The 27,285-nt window shown below is 41.5% G+C and overlaps 1 protein-coding gene across 4 annotated transcripts in view; it reads right to left on the bottom strand.

Annotated features, from left to right (window-relative positions):
- The window catches only part of NFIB (nuclear factor I B), a 442,962-nt gene extending 416,550 nt beyond the window's left edge, over positions 1-26,412 (bottom strand). For 3 of the 4 annotated variants that reach the window (XM_081103043.1, XM_081103048.1, XM_081103051.1), the window contains exon 1: positions 26,182-26,375. In XM_081103043.1, coding sequence (XP_080959169.1) covers positions 26,182-26,277 — 96 coding nt within the window. In that variant the 5' untranslated portion in view covers positions 26,278-26,375. Of the gene's footprint in view, positions 1-26,181 lie in introns of all 4 variants that reach the window. The other variant, XM_081103042.1, reaches the window with a different exon arrangement.
- Between the last annotated feature and the right edge of the window lie 873 nt (positions 26,413-27,285).

Raw genomic sequence — 27,285 nt, 5'->3', positions numbered from 1 at the left:
ACGGACAGGTGACAAAATGTTCTTCTCTTCGTGACCCAAGGTAGGCACAGGAATCCAAAGAGTTTGGCATAATGCGTGTAATGCTTATGTGGTAAAGCTGTGATCACTCGCAGGTGGGGCAGTAGGTGAGCACATCGGACATGGGCGGGATTGTCTGCCCAGAACTTCCTCCCTCATTTCTCCTGGAAAATGCCCCTCCTCATCCACAAATTTCATTTTGGGAAATGTCATCGTATTATGTCACCTCATCCTTTTGGAAACTGTTGATTGGTCTAAGGGTGAGGGTCTGAGCCAAGCTAGTCTAACCAGAATCCTTCCCAGGGGCTTCAATAAAATCTAGAACCAACAAAAGCAGTTTCTCTTGGATGAGGAGAGGTGTATGATAAATGTCCGGGAAGCACTGGGTCCTGGGTCCCATCTCGCAGAGAAATGCTCTCTGCAGCCAGTGGGAATGAAGTGAACACACGGTAGCCAGCATGTGAGCCACAGCGGGTGGTAGGCACCTGGCCTCTGGTTGCAGCGTGGCCCAGCTACGTACCTCTCCCTCCTACACTGCAGCAGCTCTTCCGCATTTCCTTGGACTCTACCACCCAATAAGGCCCCCTTTTGTCTGCTTTGGGTCACTAGGAACCAAAAGGGTACCTACCGTCTAACATGCAGCTTAATTAAAATATTTGATGAACTGAGAGTTGAAACCTCTTTGCATCAACCCTGTTCACAAACTAAAGCTTATGAGTTTGGTTTCCTGCCTTAAAGCGAGAAAGACAGTGAATGCAATGACTCTTTCTTTGGTGAGTTAACATTTCCTCAGGGTCGGTATTCATCACATCAGTTATTTAGAGCAGTGAGGATGAAGGTGTAAGTAACACATATGCTGACCCCAGGAAACAGAAGAGATATTGCTTAAAAGAAATGTTTCAAAGGAGTTGTTTTCTTGAAATGAGTTGATTCATTCAGCCAGCGTTCTACCTTACTCAGTGCTGGACACTGTCCTTAGTGCGGGGGACGTTACTGAGCAGCAAAACAGACCGTGCGTAGCTTATACCCTAGTCTCTTTCTCTTACAGGAACCTTCTGGATAATTTAGAATGCCAGCTAGCAGGGTGATCATTAATTTGGAAGCATAGGCACCTTTGCCAGTGGACAACCACACCTGTGCTACAGAAGGTGAATGACAGTCTGCCTCCACCCACTCTTCCCACCCAAGACAATATGGCAAAAATTAGTTCCTTATGGCCTATCGCTGAAGAACATACCATTGAGCCATTTCTTGCCTCTGCTAAACTGGGCTCCAGTTCATCAAAAATTCAATGGTAAGAACATACTTCCCACCTCCTAATTTCTCCGGTACATCCTGAAGCATACTGTTTTCAATGCCACTGATGCCACTATCACAGGCCAGGAAAAGTCTACTTGGCAAATTCCAAATACAACCTGCACTACGTAGGGAATAAATGCATCAGCAGTACTCCCCACCCCCCTCCTTTGCAATGTATTTCCTTGGGTCCAATCTGGAAGTCATTCTGTTGCCAAAAAGCCAAGGGCTGATGAAACAGCCCTCCCACTGCTGAAGCACCAGGGCGCAATGGAGAAGGAGAAGAGTTGAAGACAGCAAGTCACAGGACCCAGCTCACACTGAAAACAGCTCTTCCTGGTAAAAAACAATCGCAGGGGCAGACTGTTTTTTTCTAAACAATGGAGCTAATAACATTCATTTTACACCTGAGATATGATTGGTTGGAGCTTAAGACTTTGAATTCTCTTCAATTAGCAAAAAAAAAAGCTCTGATGGAAGAAAGCAATACCGTATCCTAGTGCGGACAGACATGCCCTGGGAAAAACCACAGAGGGAACAGGAAAAGAGCAGGAAGGTGACCAATGAGAAACCAGAAATCCACCCCAGCTACATGAGAGACACTTTTCTTTGATGCTGTTGACTAAAGTGTGAGTTTGAGCTTGTCACAAAAGTTCCGTTTATTTTAAAACAGAGTCTTAGAAAAGAAATTGAGTATTAATATAGAACCACAGATGTAGTACTTGTAGCTCTTTTGCATAAAATCCTATATAATAAAAGCATAATATGTAAATCAACTGAATGGTGGAACGTCTGGTCGCTATGACATGCACTAACCACGAAGGGGCACAGACACTCAACGCAGGAGCTGCCCCCTGGTGGTCAGTGTGCTCCCACAGGGGAAGCGCCGCTCAGCCAGAAGCCTGGCTGGCAAGCGCCGGAGCCTCTCCCACCTCTGCTGCAGGTGGGCGGTAAGGAGCGAGGGGTCCTGGACAGCGAGAGGATATAGGCCGGGCTGAGGGACCCCTTCGCCCCCCAGTGCACAAATCTCGTGCACCGGGCCTCTAGTGTGTGTCATAACTGCAGAAGAAACTGTATAGATTTCATTCCATAGAGTGAGCTATTCTCTAAATGCAGATCCATTTTCAAGTAAGTCTTGTTCAAAGGCAGTTAAAAGACAAAGATATTTTTCCTCATTGTGTAAACCTGAAGAACTCAGAAAAGCACTATAAAACAAAAATCACATTTGATCCCACTGTTGAGAGATAACCACGGTTAAATATTTGGTGTGCAGCTTTTCAGCCGTTGTTTCTTCTTAGTGATGCTACTGCAATACTGAATTCTATTCTTTTCTTCTCCCGTGTTGGAAGTCCATGGCATTAATATTTCAGATGATTCCAGCTTTGACAAAGCTGCTTCAGTTCCTTGTAACTAAATTTGTGCCATCCACAATCATTTCCTCAATGAATTGCTGTCCAAAGATGTGCCTGTTTTAAAGGGTTTTTTTAATTTTATTTATAAATATCTCCTATTTGTTCTCCAGTTTGTGTTGTGCCTACCAATCTATCCTCCCAACATCAATGTTTGAACGGGCCTTTTTCTCCCTCCAGTACTAGGAATCATCCATTTTCACCAGTTACACAGGAGAAAAATGTTGCCTACTGATTAAAGTTGAATTTCTCTGAATGCCAGTAAAGATTTTCCAATATATTCACAGGCCTTCTAAATTTCTTTGTGTGTGTGTGTGTGTGTGTGTGTTGTATTGCTTCTTTATATTTTTTCATATTTTTTGAGTATTTTAAAATGAATTATGTTATATAGAAATCTTTATGATCCTTTCTATTACACAAAATCTTTATTCATGTTTTAATCAATATATAAATTATGTTTGTTAAATATACGCATATTATGTAATTATATATTTATAACATTATATGGTTATATAATATATTTATGTAATATAAATGTATTGTTTATATATTTCAGAAAGTTTATAGGTAATATAAATATTTTATATGATCAAGATTATTGACTGTCCATTATGCATCTGTCTTTATGATATGCTTAGACAAATATTCCAATTTTTTCTTGCTATTTTATAGTTCTTTTTACTTTAATCATTAATGTTTTCTTTTAGTGTATGGTATAAATATTTGGGTGCAACTAATAAATGTTTTCAAATACTTGCTAGTTGTCCCATCTCTATCTATCTAATGTAGTCTAAATTTCCCCATTGACCTAAAAGGTCCTTTTGTCACATAATTAAAAATATATAATATACACCCTAACTGGTTTGGATCAGTGGATAGAGCGTCGGCCTGCGGACTGAAGGGTCCCAGGTTCGATTCCAGTCAAGGGCATGTACCTTGGTTGCGGGCACATCCCCAGCAGGAGGTGTATAAGAGGTAGCTGATCGATGTTTCTCATCGATGTTTCTAACTCTCTATCCCTCTCCCTTCCCCTCTGTAAAAAAATCAATAAACTATATTTTAAAATATATATATATATATATATATATATAATATTATTATATAATAATAGTAAACACTTAGTGAGTGCTTATTGTATACCAATTTCTGGGTATTTTGTAAACATTATTTCATCACTTCATGTTAACTCTGAAGTATTAAGATTATTTCTACTTTGTATAAGTAGAAGTAGGTTATTCCTCTGTTTATACACAAAGAATATTTATACACAAGTTAAATGACTTGCCCAAGACCACACAGGCAATAGGAGGCAGAGTTGAAATTAGAATTCACTAAGTAGGACCACTGAAACCTACACCCCTCGCCACTGTGCTGCACTGCTTCACATGCATTCTGAATACTGCATGTGCTTCGGTTCTGATTCTGAGATTTTTATTCTATTAACTGGCTGTCTGGTTTTTTTTATTACTCTAGAAACATAAATGCTTTTTAAATTATAAACTTATAATATATTTTAACAAATGAGAATATTTTCTTTTTCTTGGATCTTCTTGATGGTTCCTTTTACCACATAAACTTTAGTTTCTCTTTGTCATTTAATTTATTGGGGTGACATTGGTTAACAAGATTATACAGGTTTCCGGTGCACAATTCCGCAACACATCACCTGCTGACTATACGGTGTGTTCACCACCCCAAATCAAGGAGTAAACAATAAGATTCTCTATAATCAAGTCTATGAGAGCTTCTCAGTAGAAATTGCACTTACCTTCATATACACCCTGTGTGCTACTTGTTTAGCTTATTCCTAATTATTTCATGTGTGTGTGACACAATTGTGAATGGAATTTCTTCCCATTATGTTTTCTAACTCAATATTTCCCAAGATGTCCTCTGAGGAGCAATAATCCTAAATGATCAGTAAAAGGCCCCATGGTTCAATAAGAAAGTTTTTTCAAACCCTATGTATATGTGACTGGTGAAACTCCTAGAGAAGGTCATGGTATGAAATGTTTCCCAAGAAGTTTAATTTTGGCATAGGAACTTAATTTTGAGGAACATTTTTAGGTTTCACCAGGTTATATTATACAGAACACACTCTAGGAAACTTTCTCTAGAGTGTCATTATTATGATTTTTTACTATTTCTTTGAGATAGATATTGATATTAATGTTAATAAAATATCCTCATATTTCTATTTATATCTTTGTTGTCATGTATCTAGATAACTATAAGGGTTTTTTTCTTCTTTTGAACTATTGATGTAATGGATTAAACATAGAAATCTAAACATCAAACTAACCCCAAATCTCTATAGAAAAAAAAGTACGTTATTCACCAATTTATTATGCTTTTAATATAGTGCTGGATTCAGTATACTAATATTTTACTTAGCTTCTGGCATCACTGCTTATAATTTAAGTTGGAGTAAATTTTCTCCTATCTTCCCTCCTGTTTTTTTTCCCCTTCTACCTTCCCTCTTTCTCTTCCTCCATCTCTACTTTCTTTCCTCTTTCTGTCATGTTTTAGAATTAGAGAGGCTAGCTTTGTAAAATGAATTGAATAGCCTTCCATATTTGTTTATGCTCCTGACATAAACAAAATTCTTTGAAATTTTGAAAGAATTTCCCCATAAGTCAAGTGCTACAAAGTTTTCTGTTGTTTTGTTGTTGTTTTTTAGAGAAAATTCTATGTTAAATTTTGAAAGGAGTTTCATGATGATATGACTGCTGAGGTTGTACACGTCTAAAGCCAATGTTTGGTAGCTTATATATTCCTTACAGAACATCTACTCCATCTAGATTTTCATATACGCCCGCACAGAGATACATTCCTTTTATTTTTGAAATACTTCTTGCTTAACCCTACCTTTACATATTTATTAGTTTTCTCTTTTTTTTTCCTCTCAAGGGAACAACTATTTTTTCTCCTATTATTCTTTTCTAAATCATTAATTTTTTTCTTTAAAGAAAGAAAACTTACGTTCCCACTCTCCTTAGGTTTATTTTGTTGTTTCATCCCCATCATCTTATGTACAGGCTTAATTCACGTATTTTCATTTTATTTTTTCAAATATATTTTTGTTGATTTCACTGAGGCAGGAAGAGATAGAAACATCGATGAGAGAGAATCACTGATTGGCTGCTTTCTGCATGCCCCCTACTGGGGATCAAGCCCACAACCCAGGCAGGTGTCCTGATCAGGAATTGAACCTCGACCTCCTGGTTCATGGGTCAACATTCAACCACTGAGCCATGCCAGCCAGACTATTTTCATTTTAAATAAAAATAGACATGAAAAATAATGAAAAGCCATAGTTTTTATTTAATTATAATGTTGACAAAATTCTATAAGTTCTGATACTAACTATAACACACTGGTGAAAAATGCCAACTCTGCAGACAGGTTATTTTATCTCAAACCCAGCTAGCTCCCTTACTTATTCTCTGTGTGGCCTTGAGAAAGTTACTTGACCTCTCTGTGCCTCAGTTTAAGTGTAAAAGGAAGCTGAAAATTCTTCAGGGTTTTTGAGAGAATTAAATGGGATAATACATATAAGCTAATTATAATCGACACATAGTAAGTTGAATGAGTATTATGAGAGAGTGAGAGAGTGAGAGAGTGAGAGAGAGAGAGAGAGAGAGAGAGAGAGAGAGAGAGAGAGAGAGAAGCACCAATGACGGGAATCAAGCCTGCAACCCTCGCCATGTGCCTTAATTGGGAATCGAACTGTGACCTCCTGGTTCATAGGTCAATGCTCAACCACTGAGCCATGCCAGCCAGGCACTACCTTTTATTTTCTTAAAAATCTGTATTTTTAGTGGGAATCCTGTGCATCTGTAATTCAGTCTTTAATGACTTTTTATTAATTACTAGTTTCATTATACCACAGCTAGAGAATTTGGCCTATGAAAAATTGATGACAGTGTAGCTTTTATAGTAGATAATTGAGGAAGGTAATTGCATGTATTGGACATTATTAGACTTTGTACTGATGTGGCATTTGTTTTCAGAACTCTAATATGGGAATGCAGGACTCTGATACCTGTTGTTCCGTTATCCAATTCTGTAATTCCTCCACTAAGATGCTAAACTAAAATTTCTTATTATGTATCTTATCTTTCAAGTATACACACACACACAATATCCCCCAACTTCCTGGGTTTGCACACCTGCTTGGCTCTCTTCCAAAAAGTAGTTTACAGAAAACAGGAGAAAGACATTGTGGAATTACTTAAGTACTAAAGATATTCCTAGGTTCATTTTTGAGGAAGAAATGGCTTTCCCACAAGGTCGTTTTTTTGTTGTTGTTTTGTTTTGTTTTTGTTAATCCTCACCTGAGGATATTTTTCCATTGATTTTTTAGAGGGAGTGGAAGAGAGAGGGAAAGGCAAAGAGAAACATCGATGTAAGAGAAACACATTGATTGGTTGCCTCCTGCACGCACCCTGACCAGGGCCTGGGCCAGAGAGGAGCCTGTAACCAAGGTACATGCCCTTGACCGGAATCACACCTGGGACCCTTTGATCCGCAGGCCAACGTTCTAAGGCCCCCACAGAGTTTTTAAGAAACTTAACAAAGAAGGTCTCTAAAGCTAATTCCAGGATGCATTTCTCATGAAAAATACCTTAAAACTGGTATGGGGGGGTAACTGAGGAGATATGGGTCAACACTTAGTATCCATTTCCTTTAAGACAGGGCTGACATCCTCTACTCTGAGGTGTGCTCAAAGGTCGTCCTGAGCTAAAATATCCTTTCTATTATCTCCTTGGCTCTTTTCCTAAAGACACTCATTTTTAACTGCCTGGGGTCTCCCCTCAGGCAACGAATCCGAATGTCAGTGGAGAAGGGGCTCGGGCATTTTTTAGATGATCTTCAGATGGTTCTAAGGCCATGGCTAGGTTACGACATTATCTCCTGAGTCATAGTTAAGGCAATGGCATATTTAAGACACTGCACACACTCCTAGCCATTAGCTTTGCATCATCTTCCAGTTTAGACAAGAACCAAGAGAACAGGCTATGGCACAGATACAGTTGGGAAGATTCAGTGAAACTTGGAGTCTGGAAATTCAGTCAGAGGACAGAACTGCACAGTGAAGGAAGGTGTGAAAGCCAATGAGCAGCTGCCACTAAAGTGGGCACTTGGGGGACAGGGGAAGAACCTGGGGACAGCAGCAGGTGGAGGAAGTGGGTTGCAAGCAGACATGGGGAAAGGGAGCTGGTATCTTTGCAGGGCCAATGGACAGGGCACTGCGCTAAACCTTCCGTCGATGATGAGCTCACTCGATTCTCATAACCACCCTCTAAAACGGGAGCTATTTTCCCACGTGGAAAATGAGGAAATTGAGACAGCCATTAAGTAACTTTCCACCAACACAGTAGGTGAGGCGGGTTTGAATCCACACTCGTGCCTCTACGCACAGATTATCCAGTGTGGTGCTAGGGATCCTACCTTCTACGGACCTCTGGGGAGCAGGAAAGTAGTTGTCACAAGTTCTCAGTGTGAGACGTATGCCCCCAAATGTTTGAGACCCGGTGTCCTAGACACCAGCCTCTCTCAAACTGTAAGGAGTCAATGCGTTTCCTGGGGAGCACGTACAACTGCAGATTCTGACTCAGTGGGTCTAGGGTGGGACCTGAGACTCTGCATGTGCAACAAGCTTCCAGATGATGCCAGGGCTGCTGCTCCCCAGACCACTGCTTGAGTAACGAGCTCCCATACCAGGCTGCCCAGACCCTCATCCACTCTGAGGCCAACGCCTGAGCCACCGTCAGGCTTCTGCGAGCAGCTTGGCTAGCCTGGACACTCAAAGTCATGTCTGCTAATGGCTGCTCCACTGGCTTCCCACCAGGCGAGCGGGCTCAGCTTGCTCATCTGTCAGAAGGAAAAGCCAAAGCCATTGGCCCGCACCTGCTCTGAGCCCTCAGGAAGGCAACGCTGAATTTAGCCCCGCAGCAGCAGCAGCCGAGCTGTGGAGAGACAGGATTTACAGACAATTGCTTGCAACCCCAGCCCAGCACAGGCCCCAGCACCCGGCCTGTAAACAATGCTGTTTATGCCAAATGGCCGGGCCTGGGAAACTGCAAGGAAAACAGCTCACCACCAGCAGGTGGGGGCTGGGATCTTTTTATTATTTTTGATTTTTTAACAGTACATCATTGGGGATCTATTACCGTGACACTTAGATTTTTCCCGGTGTGTGGGCTTCATGGGAGTATTTCAGAAATACTTGGAAATTTAATTCTGTTATCTTCTCTCCTTGATCATAGAAACAAAAGCACTGACCAGTAACTTGTTACTCCATGAGGGAAAGAAATGGTGTTTCTCCCTTATCTTAAAAAGAGGCTTGGCTCAGTCTAAAAAAATTAATCACCTGCCTTTTACACATTTAAGCTCCCTGGCATTGCACGGAAATTATTTGTTCCACACTTGAATCAGGCATAAGCAAGTCCATACGCCTGGTCTTTAATCTCTCTTCGTTTTCTTCTAATTAGATGCAATCTTTTTCCAATACTCTAATTAATACTTGCACGTTAAATATTAGGCCTTGTAAGAGAAAAATCATCTGTAATATAGTCGCATCAAGCCAAACAGGATTTTCAAGCCCTTGCCCTTAATCTTTCTTTCAATTTTCTGCTATTTAGAAACAATTCCCCCCCCCCCAAACACTCTAATGAATGCAAATGATATTCGTGATTAGTTAGTATTATGCTAATCTGAGCCTGGAATTTACCTAAATCTGCATGGTGTTGTCTGAGCACCAGATTGCTTTGGGTTTCTGAGGAAAATTACATTAGCCTGCCAGATGTACAAAACATGATAGAGTAGAAATCTGAGCAAATAATCAAGATTACATTAGTTTTGTTTCTTAATGAACAACTGTTGGCATCAGGGATTACAGACAAATTATGGTTTTCCTCTCTGAGCTCAAGCAGCTAGGCAGCTGTTGTGAAGGTCCCCTTTTCCTGACTACCCCTAAATAGATTGCGAGCCACTAGGGCAGGGGAAAAGCAGCTAAAATTTCACATAATTTAATTTGTTCCATTACGAAGTAATCATCACTCCGAGGCCCCACAGCTAACCTCCAAGTTCCCCCACCCCACCCACCCACCCACCTCTCTCTGGAATGCGGGAGCGACTCAAGTGAGTGTCTGGAGCAGAAACTCAATGTGTTTTTCTTCTCTCCAGGCTTGGAGGGCTGTGGGTTACATGCCTCCAAGGCGGACCTGTGTTCTGTACCCTTCGGGCCACTTGCCAAAAGGGTGCCTGCCTAATTCCTGCTACTTGGGTGACACAGATGGAATGCTGCTGATAAGGATTATGTAGGTAACACAGTACATCTGGCTGCAGTCTAACAGGCTGGGTAAACCAGAAACTTGCAGAACAGCAGCCATCTGAGCTTAGACCCTTGTCCTCTGTTATCTGATCGCCGTCTGTGAAGTTTTACTATAATGAAATCCTTGTCCTGCTGTGGCTATGCGGAGTGTGGCATGGCGATGGTGGTGGTGGAGGCGATGGTGGTGGTGGAGGCGTTGGTGGTGTGTAGGTTGGGATGTTCTAATAGCCCAGGGCCCTGTCCCTGGACATTTTTCCTTTACATCCATCAGCGAAATAGCAGGGCTTTAGTGTGGATTTTTCTGCTCAATTTAAGTGGCCTCACTTACAGCATGACGCCTGTTTCTATGCTCTCTCTGGCTGCCTCTCTTTGGACAGGCTGATCTCCCTGCACAAATGAATCTTCTCTCCTCTTACTTGCATCTGGAGAAAACTAAATCACCTCCAAGATAAATTTGGTACCTTTTTTATATAGTTTCACAACAACCAATAACTCACCAACTAAGGACTTGTCATACTGCATTCTACACTAGATGTAATCCCCATGAGGAAGGAAATGAAGTTTGCCTGGTTCATACACAGCATTTTTTTTTTTTTGTAAACGCTCTATAAAAATGTGTTGACAGAATGAGTAGATTTATGCATTTGCAAATGCAGTGTTAATAGGAAGGAAAAGGTTTGGGTCTATATACATTGTAAAGATGGATGATCTAAATAAGGCATTAGCAACCATGTCCTCAACAAAGATATCTATGCTTCGTATAAAGATTAAGGGCCTGTCTACCCGTGGCCTTACGTTTTGGGGTAAGATAAGTGATAAAGGACAGTGCTCTTGTTTATGGACACACAGCTCTTGACTTGCTCTAGCTGGCTGAGCAGAGCTGTCTTGAAAATGGAACTTCTCTCCCTGCCTCCTGTACCCACCTTTACGGTCACTGAGAGGCCCATTGCTGGTAAGAATCTTAGTGATCAACACCATCCATAATTCAGTCTATGGTCTAGATTCCTCAGCTCTCCTCATGTTCTAGTACAGAGTGGTGGGATCAGGGATGAACTGGTGGGATAGAAGGAACAAACTAGAATGAGAAAGGGGAAAAAAACAAAGGTGCCTGTTAGTCCACCTTCAACCCTAACCCCCAACCTCCATTATCTCCATTATTCTGTCCTGCAGATTTGGGCTTGATAGAGCGATGAGAAGAAATGAGAGAGAGAGAGAGAGAGAGAGAGAGAGAGAGAGAGAGAGAGATGGGGAAACCAGGTCACAGACAAAGGAAAGCTGCAGGACTACTCCGCCTCTTCCTTGCCAATGCTAGGAAAATGAAAGAGAAAGGAGATGGGGACAAGGGGTGAGTGAATGTTACCTCCAGCCCCTCTTCCACCCTGGCTGCACTCTCCCAGAGGCTTCAGGTCTTATTGCCAATTCTCAATGCCCCTTCCTGGACTAGAGCAGGGGAGCTAATGAAGTCCCTTGGAGCTAAAGAAGTCCTTGTCCATACGGAGAAAGGGGCTGTTGGAAGGAGGAAGGACCCTTCCCCTGGAGTGGAAAGGTACCAGGCTCCTGTCGCTGGTTGCCTGGAGCCATCATCGCACCCGGTACACTGTGGGTGAAGTCATCTTTGATGGGTTATTTGAGGGCCGACTGCACATGTTACAAGATTTGTAATGACTGACTATGTGACCTTTTGGAGCACAACTCATTTGTAAGTTGAGTATGTGTTTGGGATACATCTTTAAAAAGCAGGCCTGACTTCACTTAAATATATATATATTATTCAATATATTACTGCAACATATTTATATAATTTATAAATTGTGAGTGCAAAGCATGAATGATGGACTAAGAAACTAGAACTTAAGGCAAGCTCAACTCATTCAGCAAGTCTTATAGGATGACCCCGAACAAGGGTATGGGGGGGAGAGGGGGAGAGGTCGAGATAGAAAATGGAAGGTGAAGATCTCATCTGTACTCAAAATTTGCCACTGACGCCCTGACCAGTTTGGCTCAGTGGATAGAGCGTCGGCCTGCGGACCGAAGGGTCCTGGGTTCGATTCCGGTCAAGGGCATGTACCTTGGCTGCGGGCATATCCCCAGTGAGGGGTATGCAGGAGGCAGCTGATCGATGTTCCTCTCTCATCGATGTTTCTAACTCTCTATCCCTCTCCCTTCCTCACTGTAAAAAATCAATAAAATATATTTTAAAAATAAAATAAAATAAAATAAAATTTGCCACTGAGTTCAGGGGGAAAATGAAATAATTGACAAGAGTAGTACAGAGAAAAAATGGACAGGAGCTTAGAATCTAGGAGATAGCACTGTGTCAGAACAAAGGATAAGTGAAGTCTCTCTAGAACTGGGTTGGTTGAGATGGCCCTAAAGTCATAGGCGTGACTGCTAAGAATCATTTCCCTAACATGTAGCTTCTGTCTTTTTGGGGGAGGGAGGGAGGAGGAGTTGTTTAACTTCTTTTTCTTCACCTTATTTGTAGACTTACTTATTGTAAAGCATTTTATGGTAAAGCATTATAATTACATTTCATTTGCAATTAATAGTTCATTAACTTGCTCTATACTGGGCAGAGTGCGTTTTATGTACATTAACTCATTTAATCCTCATAGAGCAGATCCTGCTACTATCCTCATATATAAAAGTTGAGGAAACTGAGGCACAGAGAAGTTAGGTTGTTTGTCTAAGTTATCCAGCTGGTCAATAGCATATGGATGATATGAACCCAGGGTGTCTGGCCTTCAAAGCCAAGACTGTTAACCATGATGCAATTCTGACTCTTAATATAATCTAAAGCACCCTCCAGAAGCTATTTTTATATCCTGTGCTCTCTTCTATTTTAATTTGTGCTGCCCTTTAGTTCTCTAGTTTATAAACATTATAAAATACAGATTACTGAGAATATGTTTTCATATTCTAAAAAAATTATAAATCTTAACCTTCCTCCATTCCACATGAAGATATACAATATGTAATTAGATGTAACTTTACATACTACCTAAGATTTTCTTCTAAAAATTTCAGGGGGGGGGGGGGACTCTTTAGGAAAATACCTCTTCTACTCATCTTATTTGATTTGCACTAAAAAGACATTTCTTTATGTGTCCAGTGGGCAATTAAATACAAAAGGCTCTGCATATTATTTTTTCCCCTCAAATTTTTCAGTGTCCTTCCTTCACCTTAGTTACAAAATGAAGGTCTGTCTTAATAGGTGCTGCTTATCTGACGTAGACATATGCACCCCTATGTTCATAGCAGCACAATTTACCATAGCTAAGATTATGGAAACAGCCTAAGTGCCCATCAGCAGATGAGTGGATTAAAAAACTGTGGCACATCTACATAATGGAATACTGCGCTGCTATAAAAAAGAAGGAACTTTTACCATTTGCAACAGCATGGATGGACCTGGAGAGCATTATGCTAAGCAAAATAAACCAGTCGGAGAAAGATAAATATCACATGATCTCATTCATATGTGGGATATAATGATCAACATAAACTGATGAACAAAAATAGATCCAGAGACTAAGAAACACTGATCAGACCATCAAACTTCAGAGAGAAGGCGGGTGGGGTGGGGGGTCGGTAAGAGATCAATCAAAGGACTTGTATGCATGCATATTAGCATAACCAATGGACAGGGATACTGGGGCAGTGGGGGCTGGTCCTGGGGGTGGGAATGGCGGTGTGGGGGGTCAATTGGGGAAAAAGGAGACATATGTAATACTTTAAACAATAAAAGAAAAGGAAAAAGAATTCAACATATGTTATAAAGATGGACCCAGCCTAGTAACCATTACATACTTTGCTCTCTTCCTGATCTTGGTCCAAAGGCTGATTGGATGGATTCTTTCATCCTTAGAGTAGCTCAGAGGAGAAATACCTCAATGCAAGCTATACAATGGGGCCACAGTCCCCCAAATAATCACTCTCTTCCAATGAGTATGAAATTCCTTTCAAAGGAAGGGCTCAAGGCCCCCTAAACACAAGAAGCTGAAGGACTTTTATGCAGATATTGAATTCAACCTCAAAGAGAACTTTCTCATTCACTGAGTATTTTTCAAACCATGTATCACAACCCACTAGTGGATCAATATATCCACTTAGTTAGACAACACCTTCATTTCAAATGAATAGAATATAAAACTATTAAAAGTGTATTGTAGGCGTTAGAAGTAAAGAGTGTTTTATGATTATGTGATTTTTCTGCCATGTTTTTGTGTATGTGTGTGCTAGGTTATGATGAGAGGCCTCAAAAAGTTGGAAACCGAAGCATTTCCTTTGCTTCTGAGGTGGTTCAGAGTGGGCAGGATCAGAGGTTGAACAGTTTGCTTATGCTTCCAGACCAGTTTAGAGGGGTAGAGTGAAGAAAAGTACCCAAGAACTTCCAGTCATAAAAAAGCAAGTTCTGGCAATCTAATGCCCAGCTTGGGGACCACAGTTAACAACACTGTGTTACATTTGCTTAGAGAGTAGACCTGAAGTGCTACACATACACACACACACACACACACACACACACACACACGGTAACTTTGTGAGGTGATGGAGTGTTAATTCCATGTGGTAGCATGGGTTGTAATGTGCTGCTCAGAAGTTCCCTGCTAGGTTGCTTAGTCGTGGTGCAATGGGAATACAAATAGTTTGGCTCTCATCCTTAGAGTAGCTCGAGAAATACCTCAATGCAAGTCATAACACCGGCACTGCCCGGTGTTAGCTTTGTAAACGTGAACAAACTCCTAGAACCCTCGGAGCCTGTTTCTTCTGCTATAGAATGGGAGTTGGGTCTACTTTTCAGTACTGTTGCAAGAATTAGATGAGATAATACATGCAAAGTCCCCAGCAGAGAACCTGGCACATAGGAGTGCTTAGCAAATGGTTGTGTCTGAAAAAGTGCAGTCACTCACAGTTCACTAAATACAACTTGTTCAGTGAATGAAACCTTTCAAAATACAGCATAGGGGTGGAAACATAACCAAGGGAGTACATTTTTTTTGAAAAATGTTGGGAGTTGTTACACTAGCAAGCCCTAAATGCAGCCTATTCGCTGAGAGATTGGGAAGCTATTTGTCTACTCCTTGCCTGGGGTGGGGAGATGGCCTTGGCCAAAAACTTTTAAATGTTCAATAATTACTTGCTTTACCCATTGGCAGTCCCATGGCCAAGAGTTAAGAGGATATTCATCACTTTATCAGCAACATCTCCTTCCACCCATGCCATTGTTTGGAATACCTTAATGGAGCTTAGGAAAAGCCAATCTACACAAGCAAATGTTTTCAAGGCGTCTGGTAAGAAAAGCACGTGCGAGGGACCTAAAGTGAAGAGAAACATCCCAAACCAACCAATGTGGCTGGGCCGCCTGGGCTGCCGGGTCTGAACTGATTGATTGGTTTGTTAATTAATCTATGATGGCGCAACAATAATTACAAGCTACTGTTTGTCAGCCAAATCACTTGTGATGAAGTCAAAGGTTCACATCTGTGTGCGTGTCCCAAGGATCAATGCATCAGATGAGCTCTGCTGGCTTTTTTCCCACTAAAAGCTAACATGTGTCATCAATATTCCAGCATTTGTGTGTGTAAACTAATTGATTGAACATTCATGCTACATTAACATGTGGTTTGTATTAGATGGGGTACCATTTATAAACATCTCTGAGGCCAGAAAAATGAATAGACTCACCTAAGATAATGAATATCTTATTGGAAAAATAAAATGGCAATTTAGTGTTATTCCTTCTACTTACGGATAAAAAAGCATTGCTGTCTCCTGACATAAGTCTTAGCCATTATTGTATTGCATAGCACATACAGTAAGTCCTCACTTAACATCCTCCACAGATTCTTAGAAACTGCAATGTAAGCGAAATGAGGAATAAGGACCCCAATGTTACCACAGGCTCATTGAGATAAATAAGAGGAGTTAAGTTCCTATGGTAGATTTCATCAGCCAACTTCTGAATAAGATCCAACACAGTTCTAACATTCAACATTGAAGTCCATGTGAGCTATACATACATTTAAGAAAGATGAATAAAAACAAGTAAGGTGATTTTCCCAACCCCAGTAGGCCAGTTCACGGTCACAGGTGGCCAAAGCCAGTCCGGGCAGCTCAGGGCACCAGGCGAGAACCCGCCCCGGACAAGACGCCCCTGCATCGCAGGGCACGTTCACGCTCACACTCCCTCGGGCTGGGACAATTAGGCACGCCAGGCCCCGCGCACACACATCTCTGGGAGGAAGCCAGGGCACCCGGAGGAAGCCCATGCAGACACGGTGGGAACGTGCCAACTCCACACAGACAGGGGCCGGGCAGGAACCAATTTTTTTCCTCATCAACATTATAATGAAACAACAGTGAACAAAACGACATTATTCAAGGACCTGCTGTGTTCTACAAATCCACCCGCGAGCCCATCCGAGGAGATTTTTAGAGAAGGTGAAAGAAGTTTGTGTGAGATTGTTCAGGGCTGTCAGCGACGGCGAACTACATGTGAGCCGAGAAAGGCAGTGTTTGTTGTCTTCTGCAGGGGATGCTAGTTTAGGCTCATATCCTCCCACCTGGATCTGCCCGATGTCCAAGTTTGAGAAACGTAACTCTGTTTCCCTTGGCATGACACCCACCAGGTGAGCTGTCCTCAGCAGCATTCAACCTTGACACTTGGTCGGAAGAGCCGGAGACACCTCCGAGGCCGAGCGGAGACCGCGGTCACAGCTCCCGCGCTGCCCCTTCCCCAGGGCCTCTGCCTGGCAGGGAGAATCATCCCGGTCGCAGCCCTTTTGTCTTGTGACTCTCTACTCTCATTTCATAGTAAAATACCCGAAAAGAAGCATGGGCCGGGGGAGGTAAACAAAGCAGTGGCTACGGCGCTAGTTCTGCCAGATGTGAAAATACATGAGAGACAGGGGTAGTTGTACCGAGCTGAGAGGGCCTAATATTTGGCAGTGGGCTTGAGAAAACGCTCCCAAGTTCACTTTACGTCAGCAGCAGGCAAAGGGGACACAGGAGTAGGGCTGGTGACCTTCCAGGCTCTAAGACTGGGCTGCAGGGTTTATGACACCGGAGCGCCCTTCGAGCAGGCGCTGGGCAGGGCAGCGATGCTCTTGGTTTTCATCCTGACACCGACTTAGACTGGCTGAAATGGGGCCTCGTCCAAGTAGATGATTTTTTTAAAAACTTGATGTCCTTCTCAAAATCATTTAGAAGCAGACACTTCCTAACAAGTGCTTTAATGCCTTCTTTCTCACTTTCCCAAAGACCCATGTTTCTCCACATTCTACCCAGTTCATTTTAGGTTTGGGGTATTTTGAGCATGTTCCCCTGAGTCCTCACCCAAACACTGAAGGTTGGAATGCCAGTCCACAACCGAGGTCGTTTCCAACATTGCAATAAAGATAACAGACATGGGAAATCATTGAAATCTCAGAGTGGAAAAATAACCTCTTAAGTGAAACTTATTTCATCCCAAATAAGAAATTAGCCCTGGCCGGGTAGCTTAGTTGTTAAAGCATCGCCCTGACATGCCAAGGTTGCAGGGTCAATCCCCGGTCAGGGCACATACAAGAATCAACCAATGAATGGAAAAATAAGTAGAATAACAAAACCATCTCTCTCTCTCTCTTTCCTTTCCTTCCTCTATCAATACACAAATTAAAAATAAAATAAGAAATTAAACAAAAAAAAAAACCTCATTCATTTCAAAGTCACCTTGCTCTGGTCATTTATCCCCAAAATACATTAGCCTTTTGCAATTCTCTAACTTGCCAGACCCCTGAAAGGTCTCGGGCACTGTGATGAAGGTAGACTTAAAGTCGGAGAGGACTGTTGCTGATGAAGATGGTTTATTCGTCTGCTGCCTTACCTCTTGGTAATGACCATGAGCCTGCCTGCTTGCAGGGAAATACCAATTTGCTGCTTTTTCTGCTGGGTCTTCCCACTCTCAACCTCAGCTTTAAAATGTTGCTGTTCATTTCACCGTAACTCCCACATGCTTCTAACTCATTTAGGTTTTAGCTTGAAGAAGGGCAGTGTGGCAATTCATAACTTTGGCCCCAGAGCAGGAACCTGTCATTGATCAACTCAGGACTTGGGAACCCACTGAAATCACTACCTCATTTAGTAAAAAGGGATAGCAACTGTCTTGATGCAATCTAACCGTTATTCATCAAAGGCCTTTTTTTGTGCAAAATCCTGTCTAGAATTGGTGAATAAGACCTGGTCCCTATCCTCTTGAGGCTTATAATTTTAGTTACACACCTGAGCAACTAAATAACAAAAGACAAATCTTATATCCACACATACCAACTGTCATATAATAATAGTAGGTTCATTTGTATTGGGACATTTACACAGCCTGTATTCTACATAAAAACACAACAAATATGCTAGGGTGGCTCAGTTCTAACAGTTGCTAATGATCTTGTTGCCTCTAACGATCCTGAAAATAATAGGAAAAAATCCTACTTAGCCTAACGTGCTGTCCATCATATTCTGTGATAAGCTAAATAGTCCCCATTTTCATACATGCTAAGTGTAAGTTAAAATAATAGCTTCAGCAAAGAATTATTATGAGTCTTTTGAAGGACAAGTAAAAATGCAAACTTGTATCAGTAAAAAACCAAAGAGATGAACTGCAAGATGGTACAGGTAGCATTTTGGAAATTTTCTTTCTTTCATGCGTTCCCATTAAATGTACAAAGGGTGGTGGTGGGTATTGCTGTCACTGTTGCATGGGCTGTTGGTGAACTAGTAGTGCGTTGTCATCTGAAGGATCAAGTCCTCCGAGTTTAGCAGTAGAATTTGCAAAGGGCATCATGTAACATTTGAGACAGCCAACATGTTCTCTGTGCCTGGTGGAAATTTACCATTATCTCACGCTCCAAAAACACTGGCGAAACTCGGGGACGCTCTCCTTCCCCCACCCATGTTTAGCACCACCAGATCCTAATATGTGTTCCTTCGATTCGTTTTGCATTTTACAGTTTCACATCGTTTATTATGGACTATCTCACTGCAGCCCCACCGGGGCCCCATGAGATAAACAGATAGCATCAAACCTGAAAATGGAAATGCTCTGCTTGCCAATCGCTTTCCAAAAAATTTCCCCCAGATGGCTTATGACTATAGCGAGTCTAATTGTCTGGAGGAAAAATGAATGGGATCACATTTCCAAAGAATCCAATCCCGGAGCTGCACTGTTCTCAGATGCAGCTCGAGGCTGAGCAAAGCGGCCCATTGGACACCCAGGGAGAGCCGGGCCTCGGAAGGTCGTCAGGCTGGAAGCCGGAGGGGAAGGCAGGTGCAGAGCAGGCGGCGGCAAGCACTGACCCTGGTCACACGTCATTCATAGCCCAGGTCACTGGATGACGTGGTCTAGCATTGGGTTCTAGGGGAGGAGCAGATGACCTTCGGAATTTTCAGATTTCGGTATTCTTGTGTCTCCTTCCCCTTCCAGGAGGGGAGCTCACTGATCAGGTTGCTTTACCTGAGTCCAGCGTCCCCACCTGCAAAGTGGGGCTGATCATACCCATTTCACTGACATAAATTGCCTCCCGAAGTACCTTGCAAACACCTGGCAAATAGGAGGGCCACTTGATCATTGATTTCTTTTACTCTTAAAATCATCACATGTAATGTTTAAAATTCAGCTAGTGGCCCTAGCTGGTTTGGCTCAGTGGATAGAGTGTCGGCCTGCGGACTGAAGGGCCCCAGGTTCGATTCCGGTCAAGGGCACATGCCTGGGTTGGTGGCTAGATCCCCATTAGGGGGCGTGCAGGAGGCAGCTGAACGATGGTTCTCTCTCATCATTGATGTTTCTCTCTCTCTTTCCCTTTCCCTTCCTCTCTGAAATCAATAAAAAATATATATTAAAAAATGAAATAAAATTCAGCTAATGTGTAATTTTAGCTATGAATTTCACTAACACAAGGAAATACTTCAGCAGGCTCTTCTTTTAAAAAAAAATCTGCTACAATTAGAAATGGGAAAGACTGGATTTTTAGGACTCGCTTGATGTATGCAGTTCCCACAAAAAAGTATATCAGTTAATAAAGTCAACGTGGCTATGAAAGCCCCATAGAAACTGCTACAGTTACAGTCACGTAACCCACCCTGTGTATTTTTTTGAGCACCTACTAAGCACTCAGACCCCAGCCTGTGTAAATAGTCACCGCTGGTTTCAGCCCCTGGGGATGGGTCCTGGACGTGGTATTTACACTGCATTCACCAGGTGCCTCACTGGCTCCAGCTCATTCATTCTCACGACAGGTTCGAGAGACAAGTAATGAGTATGATTATCTGCACCTTACAGCTGGCTCCGGCAGCCGTGAGGGGGGCACATGCATTTGCCAGGGGTCACCCAATCTACATTTCCCAGGATTCAGCCCTGTGCTCATAAACATATCCATTATGTTCTAACCTCAGAAAATGAACAGAGTGGTGAGAAGTTAAAATATAATTGCTTTATGAATAAAGTCATTTTTAAGAGAGGTGCTGGGTTAAAATATGTGTTAAGAAAGTGAGAAATAAAAATTGTTATTAAAGCTGTCCATTACATGATATGCTAAAGCTGCCCCCATTATAAAGCATGCTAAGTCTAAGCTGAAATAATAATTATCATAACTCACATTTGTATCACTCACATTTTCAAGTCCTTTTTGGACTCCTGGCTCTTTGCTAGGCACATAAGATGCAATAACATTTAAAACGCTTAAAGTTAGTGAAATATATAGTACAGATGCATATATTCCTTTACAGAGCCTCTTCTGAAAAGAATTTTTGCACTGAAGGTGCATTCCCCTATTTTTACACATTGAAATGTAACTAAGGAATGGGATTCTCTTTCACTAGCCTGGTATACTTTCACTGGTATATTTTCCTATACCCAAGTTCATTTTCTCAACCCCTCAGAATGTACATTACAAATCATAGTATGAAAAATGTCACAAAAGAATCTCAGGGAATTTTAAAATACCTAAGGGTAGTGACTGACATCATTCAGCTATGCTCCAGAAATATGCTGTAGTTTCAACGACGTGGTGAGCCTCGAATATCTCCCTTTGTTGACTAGTCTCTACACTGGGAAATCAACACCAGCTTTCCCATAGATAGAAGAGATAAGGCGCCTTGAGAACATGACCCTTTGCATCCAAAAAAGAACTGGAAAAGAGGATAGACAGGCACTTGTGTTTCCTTACTCTCTGATTACATTAACAACCATCTAATCACGACTAAGGCATAATTCAAAGGATATTTCCTTTTCCAACGTGTATGTGTTGCATTTCTTATACAAGCATGTACGTGAAACTAAGTCATGGAAAATGAAATAAAAATCATTCACAGACCAGAAAGTGTACTGTGAGAACATTAAAGTACTTAACCACATCTTCCATACAGTTTACTTTTATTTAAATATGCTAAGATGGTATTACAAATGAAAATGCGGCCCTAAAGAACATAGGTATGGAAGATGTGTAATTTTTAAAAGTGCAATCTGTCTGGGACAAAATTTGAACTGGCAGAAAAGTGGTAACATTATTTACAAATGTTGAAATCATTTTTTTTTTCACTCAGACACATCATCATCCCTACTGTTGTTGTTTTATTATCACTTCTGATATTTGATAAATTTTTAGTTTTATCCACGTCATTAATTGTATAGGAGATGGCTTAAGTAATTGGCAATGTTAACATTCATCTATGAAATTAAGAGTATCGAAAAGGTGCATTAACTACTTTAGACAATGAGTAGCAAATCTACAGATATTGACTGACATTACAGAGAAACCAGAAACCACTCAGAAGCCTTTGTTAGCATGAGTATCCCTGCCTCTAACCCTGGGACCTGGGTTTGATTCCAGAATGGAGAGCGAACCTTGGCAGTCCCAGTACCTAGAACACTGCATGGCATATAGCAAGTTCTTGACAATTTGTTGAATGAAATGAATTTTATAGCTTCTAATTCTGGAAATAGATGCGATGTGTAGACATAATAGCTCAAGAGACTAGTTGATGTGGTTATTATCTGCATCAGTTTCAATTACACTTCTAAAGGAAATAAAATTTGAAATTAAACAAATACATAATTTTGATTTCCAAGTATATCTTTGCATGGCTGGCTGATTACCATAAAAGTCTAAACCTGTTCATTCATCTAGGTAAGAGTGTTCTCATATGGATCTTTAGCATAGTAATTAGACTGTTTAGGAACTCTTTTGCTTATAGTAAAGTAAAATATAGTAACATATTTTAGTTCCAGCATTTGTAATAAAATATATTAATTTTAGGATTTTCAGTTAAAAATAGCTAATAGCAAACATAAGTTCCTCAACTTCTTGAAGACTTTAGAGAAATATTTGCTGTGAAAACAGTCTCTTCAATGTTGTCGAACCTATACTGGAATTTGTCAAATTATTTAATTAAAATTTGTATTAAATATTTGATTTTTTAAACCAGTAAAAAAAGGGATGAATTTTTCACCTTATTAACATTGTCTTGACTCAAATGATAAAATCATGTAAAGGTAACTGTTCAATATTTTAAAACATAACAACTTCTCAAAAAGTAAATTGTTTTATTTCAAGAAAAATAAAAAGTACATTAACATTGAGTAAATTGGTGCTCAATCAAGAATCAACTTTGTGCCTTAGATAACATGAGATCTAGTTCAATTTTTAGGCTTATATGCCCATTTGCTTTGATTGATATTTACAAGACTATGAGAATTTCAAGTCTCAGAGACTGGCAACTTGTTTTTCAAATTAATTTTATGGCTTAACATTTAAATAATTACCCGTCATGATTAAGGTAAATTTACAAATGGTCTGGCCTGGTTCTGATGGGATCAAAGGATTAGACTTATGAAATTTAGAGAAAACTGTTTGGTGCATTGCCCTGGTTACCCCGATGTACCAAGTAGCTAACAAAGAAGTTGTAATGAGTCTCACAGGGAGCTTGAAAAAGCAGGACAAAATAGAATGGAGGGTCCCAAATTAATTTTATTTCCCAGTGGTTCAAAAGGAACCTATAGCATCATCAATAACCATTAATGCAATCGTGCTATTTATCGGAGACATCTTTAATACTTACAAGTGCTATTTTAAATAAGGTGAGAGAACATCAACAGAAATCTAAATATAGCAAACCAACTGTAACTTAAACGGCTCACATGATTTTCTCCTGAAAGAAGTTACATGCAAAAGAATCTAAAGAAGCAAAACATATGCATCATTTAAAAAAACTGCATGTATGTAGATGATATTTAACATACACATGCATACACACACAAGAGTTTACTCTTCTTGTACTTGTTTATTTTTAGCTGTCTCAATAAAATGGTTTTCCTCCCTCTGTTTTACTAAAACATGCCTATCTAGGAAGGAAAACAGATGTAGAATTGGACAACTACGTCTTGTTTGGGTTTTTTCCCTGTCAAGTAGAATTTATGATCATTGTCACACAATAAGAGAATCTAAGTGAAACAGACAATAAGTCAGGAAGCAATTGAGGGATACTTTAACACTGCAGCTTCGGAATTCAGGATTGGGTTACTAAAATTTCATTTGATTAAGCCAAATAAGGATACGATATCCTTTCTTACACAAAAACCTCAGAGTAATTGTAAAAATAAAAGATGCACTGTCGCAGTGAGAGAAAAATAAACTGGTTTGTAAGAACCTTAAAACACCTTTTAAAAATATTCCTTAAATCCAACACAGGGGAATGCTGGTAGAACAGCGCCACACACTCTCCTCTCTTCCAATATATTACTAGTGATGAGCAATAATGTAGTTTGATTAATTACGTTTCCCACAAAGCATCTGCTATTCCAAGTTTTCAATGACACATTAAATATCAATCCCTCGGACATTTCCCCAAACTCACAAAGTTTATTAAAATGGAATTGGCCTTCATAAGAAACATGTCCTTCATGTGACCTAATAAAGACTCAATGAAAAAATAACTTATGCAAAAATTTTGTACTGCACATTTTACCTCTGAACCCGTCCCTGTACAGATTCTATTACCTCTCAGGTAATAAAAGAACGTGACTTTAAAAAATAAATCATCAGTGTACGCAAATCTTTAACAACAGTATTCACACCACACTTCTCTTAGGAAGCTATGTCTCTCTGTGCACAAGGAGAATGATGAAATTTAACAGTGAAATATTCACAGTATCTCACTATACCCATAAGAATCCCAATTTTTAAGGGGGGGGGGGGGGGTGGGGAGTAAAACCTATGCCTTTTCCAGCTAGTAAAAATACTGATTTTTAAAACTCATTTCTGTCAACAGCCTAAAATAATAGTCAAGATGAGCAGTAACAATTAAAACATCACTTCCAGGTTCTTGGTACAGCCGCATCGAGCAAATCTCTCATGTGCACATTTTGCAAGATCTTTCTCCAAATATCGGTCAGTTATTTTAAGAGTTCACCGCACCCATATCCACACGCAGTGCTCAAGTCCGATGGGAGAATCGACCAGCAATGCACATCTGCCACGCGAGAGTTTCTATCACTTATAAAAAGTTCTGCAATTGGAATGAAACGATGGCGAGAAAGAAAAAGAAAGGGGGGAGGCAGGCTTCCGTCTCTCCGTGAGGAACTGGCCTTTCTCTCTGAGACAGAGGACTCGAAACAGCAACAAGTAGCAGCCGCAGCTCCCACCTCGCACAGGAGTGAGACAGCGCACCAGTACACAGTGCCTGATGCCTCTCTGCACCCCGGGCTCAGGAAGATCCCAGAAGCAACAGCAAACCTCCACCTTTTGGGAAACTCAGACACATCAGTAAGAAGCCCTCTTGCCCAGCCGGCAGTGCCAGAAGCCAGAAGCCAGAAGCCAGGACCACTCGGAAGGCTCTCCCTTCTGTCGGGGCACCGGGGGTGGCTGACCACAGGGCTAGCCATACCCCTCCCTGCCTGGAATAAAGTGCCCATTGTCTCACACTGTACTAATTGTGAGGAAACAGCCCTTGCAGTAAGCATAATAATTACCAAAGCAAGCAAGCAAGCAAAAGGAGTCAAGACACAAATGAACAGGGCACAAGGAAAGAAAGAGAAGAAAAAGAAGACAGAAAGAAAGTGAATGTGCAGATGCTTTAACCTAAGAATGAATTCAATATTCATACTGGAATGGTTGCCTGCAGATTTCCCCATTCATGTCACGACTATTGTGTACAACAGACCATTGTCCACACACCACAAATCAGTAAATTGAAATTTTTCATGTAGCACTTTTTGGATGTGAAAGGTTTTCTTTCCCCAAACTACAGCCTCGAATCCCAGCATCCTGATTAAAGGAAGTTATGACTTCTCTCCTCCCAATATTATTTTAAAAGTTGAATCACAGAATTCATCAATGTCCTGAATTTTTATGCTTTTTTTTCCGTCTCCCCCAAATTTGCAGCTGAACAAATACGGGGACAAAACAAAACAAAACAAAACAAAAAAAACCAGCAACAAACCCACACACATTTGCCCGAGCAAAGAAAAATAATGAACTGAATATGCATATCCTCATTAACTAAATTTAATTACGCTGAGTGGCATAGTAATCAGTGGTTGCTCCAGTTACAGTATTCATTGAAAGGGAGGTGGATTCCAAATTAAGGCGAAGCGTGGGGGACAGTCGCATACTGATGAGGGAACCGCACACAACATGATACAATACACTATCAAAATCATTATTCAGAGGAGCCGAAGAAAGAAGTACATTACTCTGTTTTAAGACTAATGCAAGAACAATTAGCCAAGTCGGCTCCCCTCGCCCACTCGCTGCCCCACCTCCACACATCTCACACCAGCCAGCCTGGGGCCGTACTGTTCCATTTACATTTTTCTTTCTTTTTTAAAGTGAACAAAAACTCACACTGCCTTAAAAAAAAGAAGAAGAAGAAGAAGAAGGCCTATGTCCCTAGCCACAATAGCAGAGAAATCCTATCTAGCACACTGGTGCACAGAGGCACCCCAGGCTCCCACAACTTGAGCTTGAACTTTCCGCAGGCAGCGAACTTTGTAACACGTGCATGGAACAATAAAGGAGGAGCTCAAAAGAAAGGAGGGGGGGGAGTTTTGGGGGTGGGTGAGAAACAATGTTATCACGGCACACTTACCATCCACCAGGTCCTGGCTGACATGTCATAGCATAGCTGCCATTTTATTGAGCTGTCCGATGTTTTCCCAGCCATTACGCTGTCAGCAATCTTCATCAGATGCGGCTCAATGGAAGATAAGACACCTAATCAAGGAGACATCGGCGGTTGCTTTCTGGACTACATGTAGGCCAATCCTTATCACACTGCATCATGGGAAAAGCTCCTTTATTAGCAGGAGGAACTGCAACCTCACAGATAGAAAGACAAGGATCAGTTCTTTTGCCTTTTTTTTTTTTTTTTGGTCTAAAGGGATTGGTGAAAGTAGCTAGCGTTCTTTGTGTATCATGTGTACAAGAGTTAAGTATCTTGCAAGTGGGCGGCTAACTGCTTTGCTGGGCTATGCAGACTAAAGTTTATTTGCATTCTTCTCTGTTGTATATTGTTTGACATGGTCCATGGTCCTTGCTGAGCAGATGAAGGGAGGGGAGGGGGGCTGGAGGGAGTGAGGGCAGAGGGAGCTGTAATTGCTCAGAATTAATATCTCCCCCAACAAAGACATAACAGTTTCGTTGACACGGTCGGAACATGGTTCAGATATCACTGCACACACGGGCGTGTGGGGTGTGTGTGTGTGTGTGTGCGTACACACACACTCATACACACTCACACACAGAGTGGAACACACAGGTAGCAGCTGCAGCTGGATTCAGCCGAGGTTGCCAAAGGCTACAAACTCCGTTCTCATGCTGGACATATGGAAGCAGTTTAACTCTTTGAAATCACTGTTCAAGAAGAGCCCTGCAGTCTGCAAGGGCAAATCAGCCTGGGGACAGCTTCCCAGCCAGGAGACGGCAGCCTGGTGCCATGCCCTTCTGAGGATGGCCTAGAAATGCTATTTCCTTCTGCTAGCCAGGACCCGGTGCAAGGAGAGCGGGCAGTCCGGGCTGCCCATCATCCCAACTCCAGACTCAATTCCTCAGGGAGTCCTGCTCGGTCCTGTGGGGAGGGGGTTCCTTTTCTCCTCGCACTGACCATTTCCCCTTCCTCCTGGACTTGGGACCGGCTCTTCCCACCGGCACACACAGAGGGCAGGAACTAACACTTGCTAGGAAAGCAACTCGC

This window comes from Myotis nattereri (assembly GCF_964212035.1).
Source record: "Myotis nattereri genome assembly, chromosome: 12".
Lineage (NCBI taxonomy): Eukaryota > Metazoa > Chordata > Mammalia > Chiroptera > Vespertilionidae > Myotis > Myotis nattereri.
The sequence above is the reverse complement of the archived record's forward strand: the minus strand, read 5'-3'. Positions and strand labels throughout refer to the sequence as shown.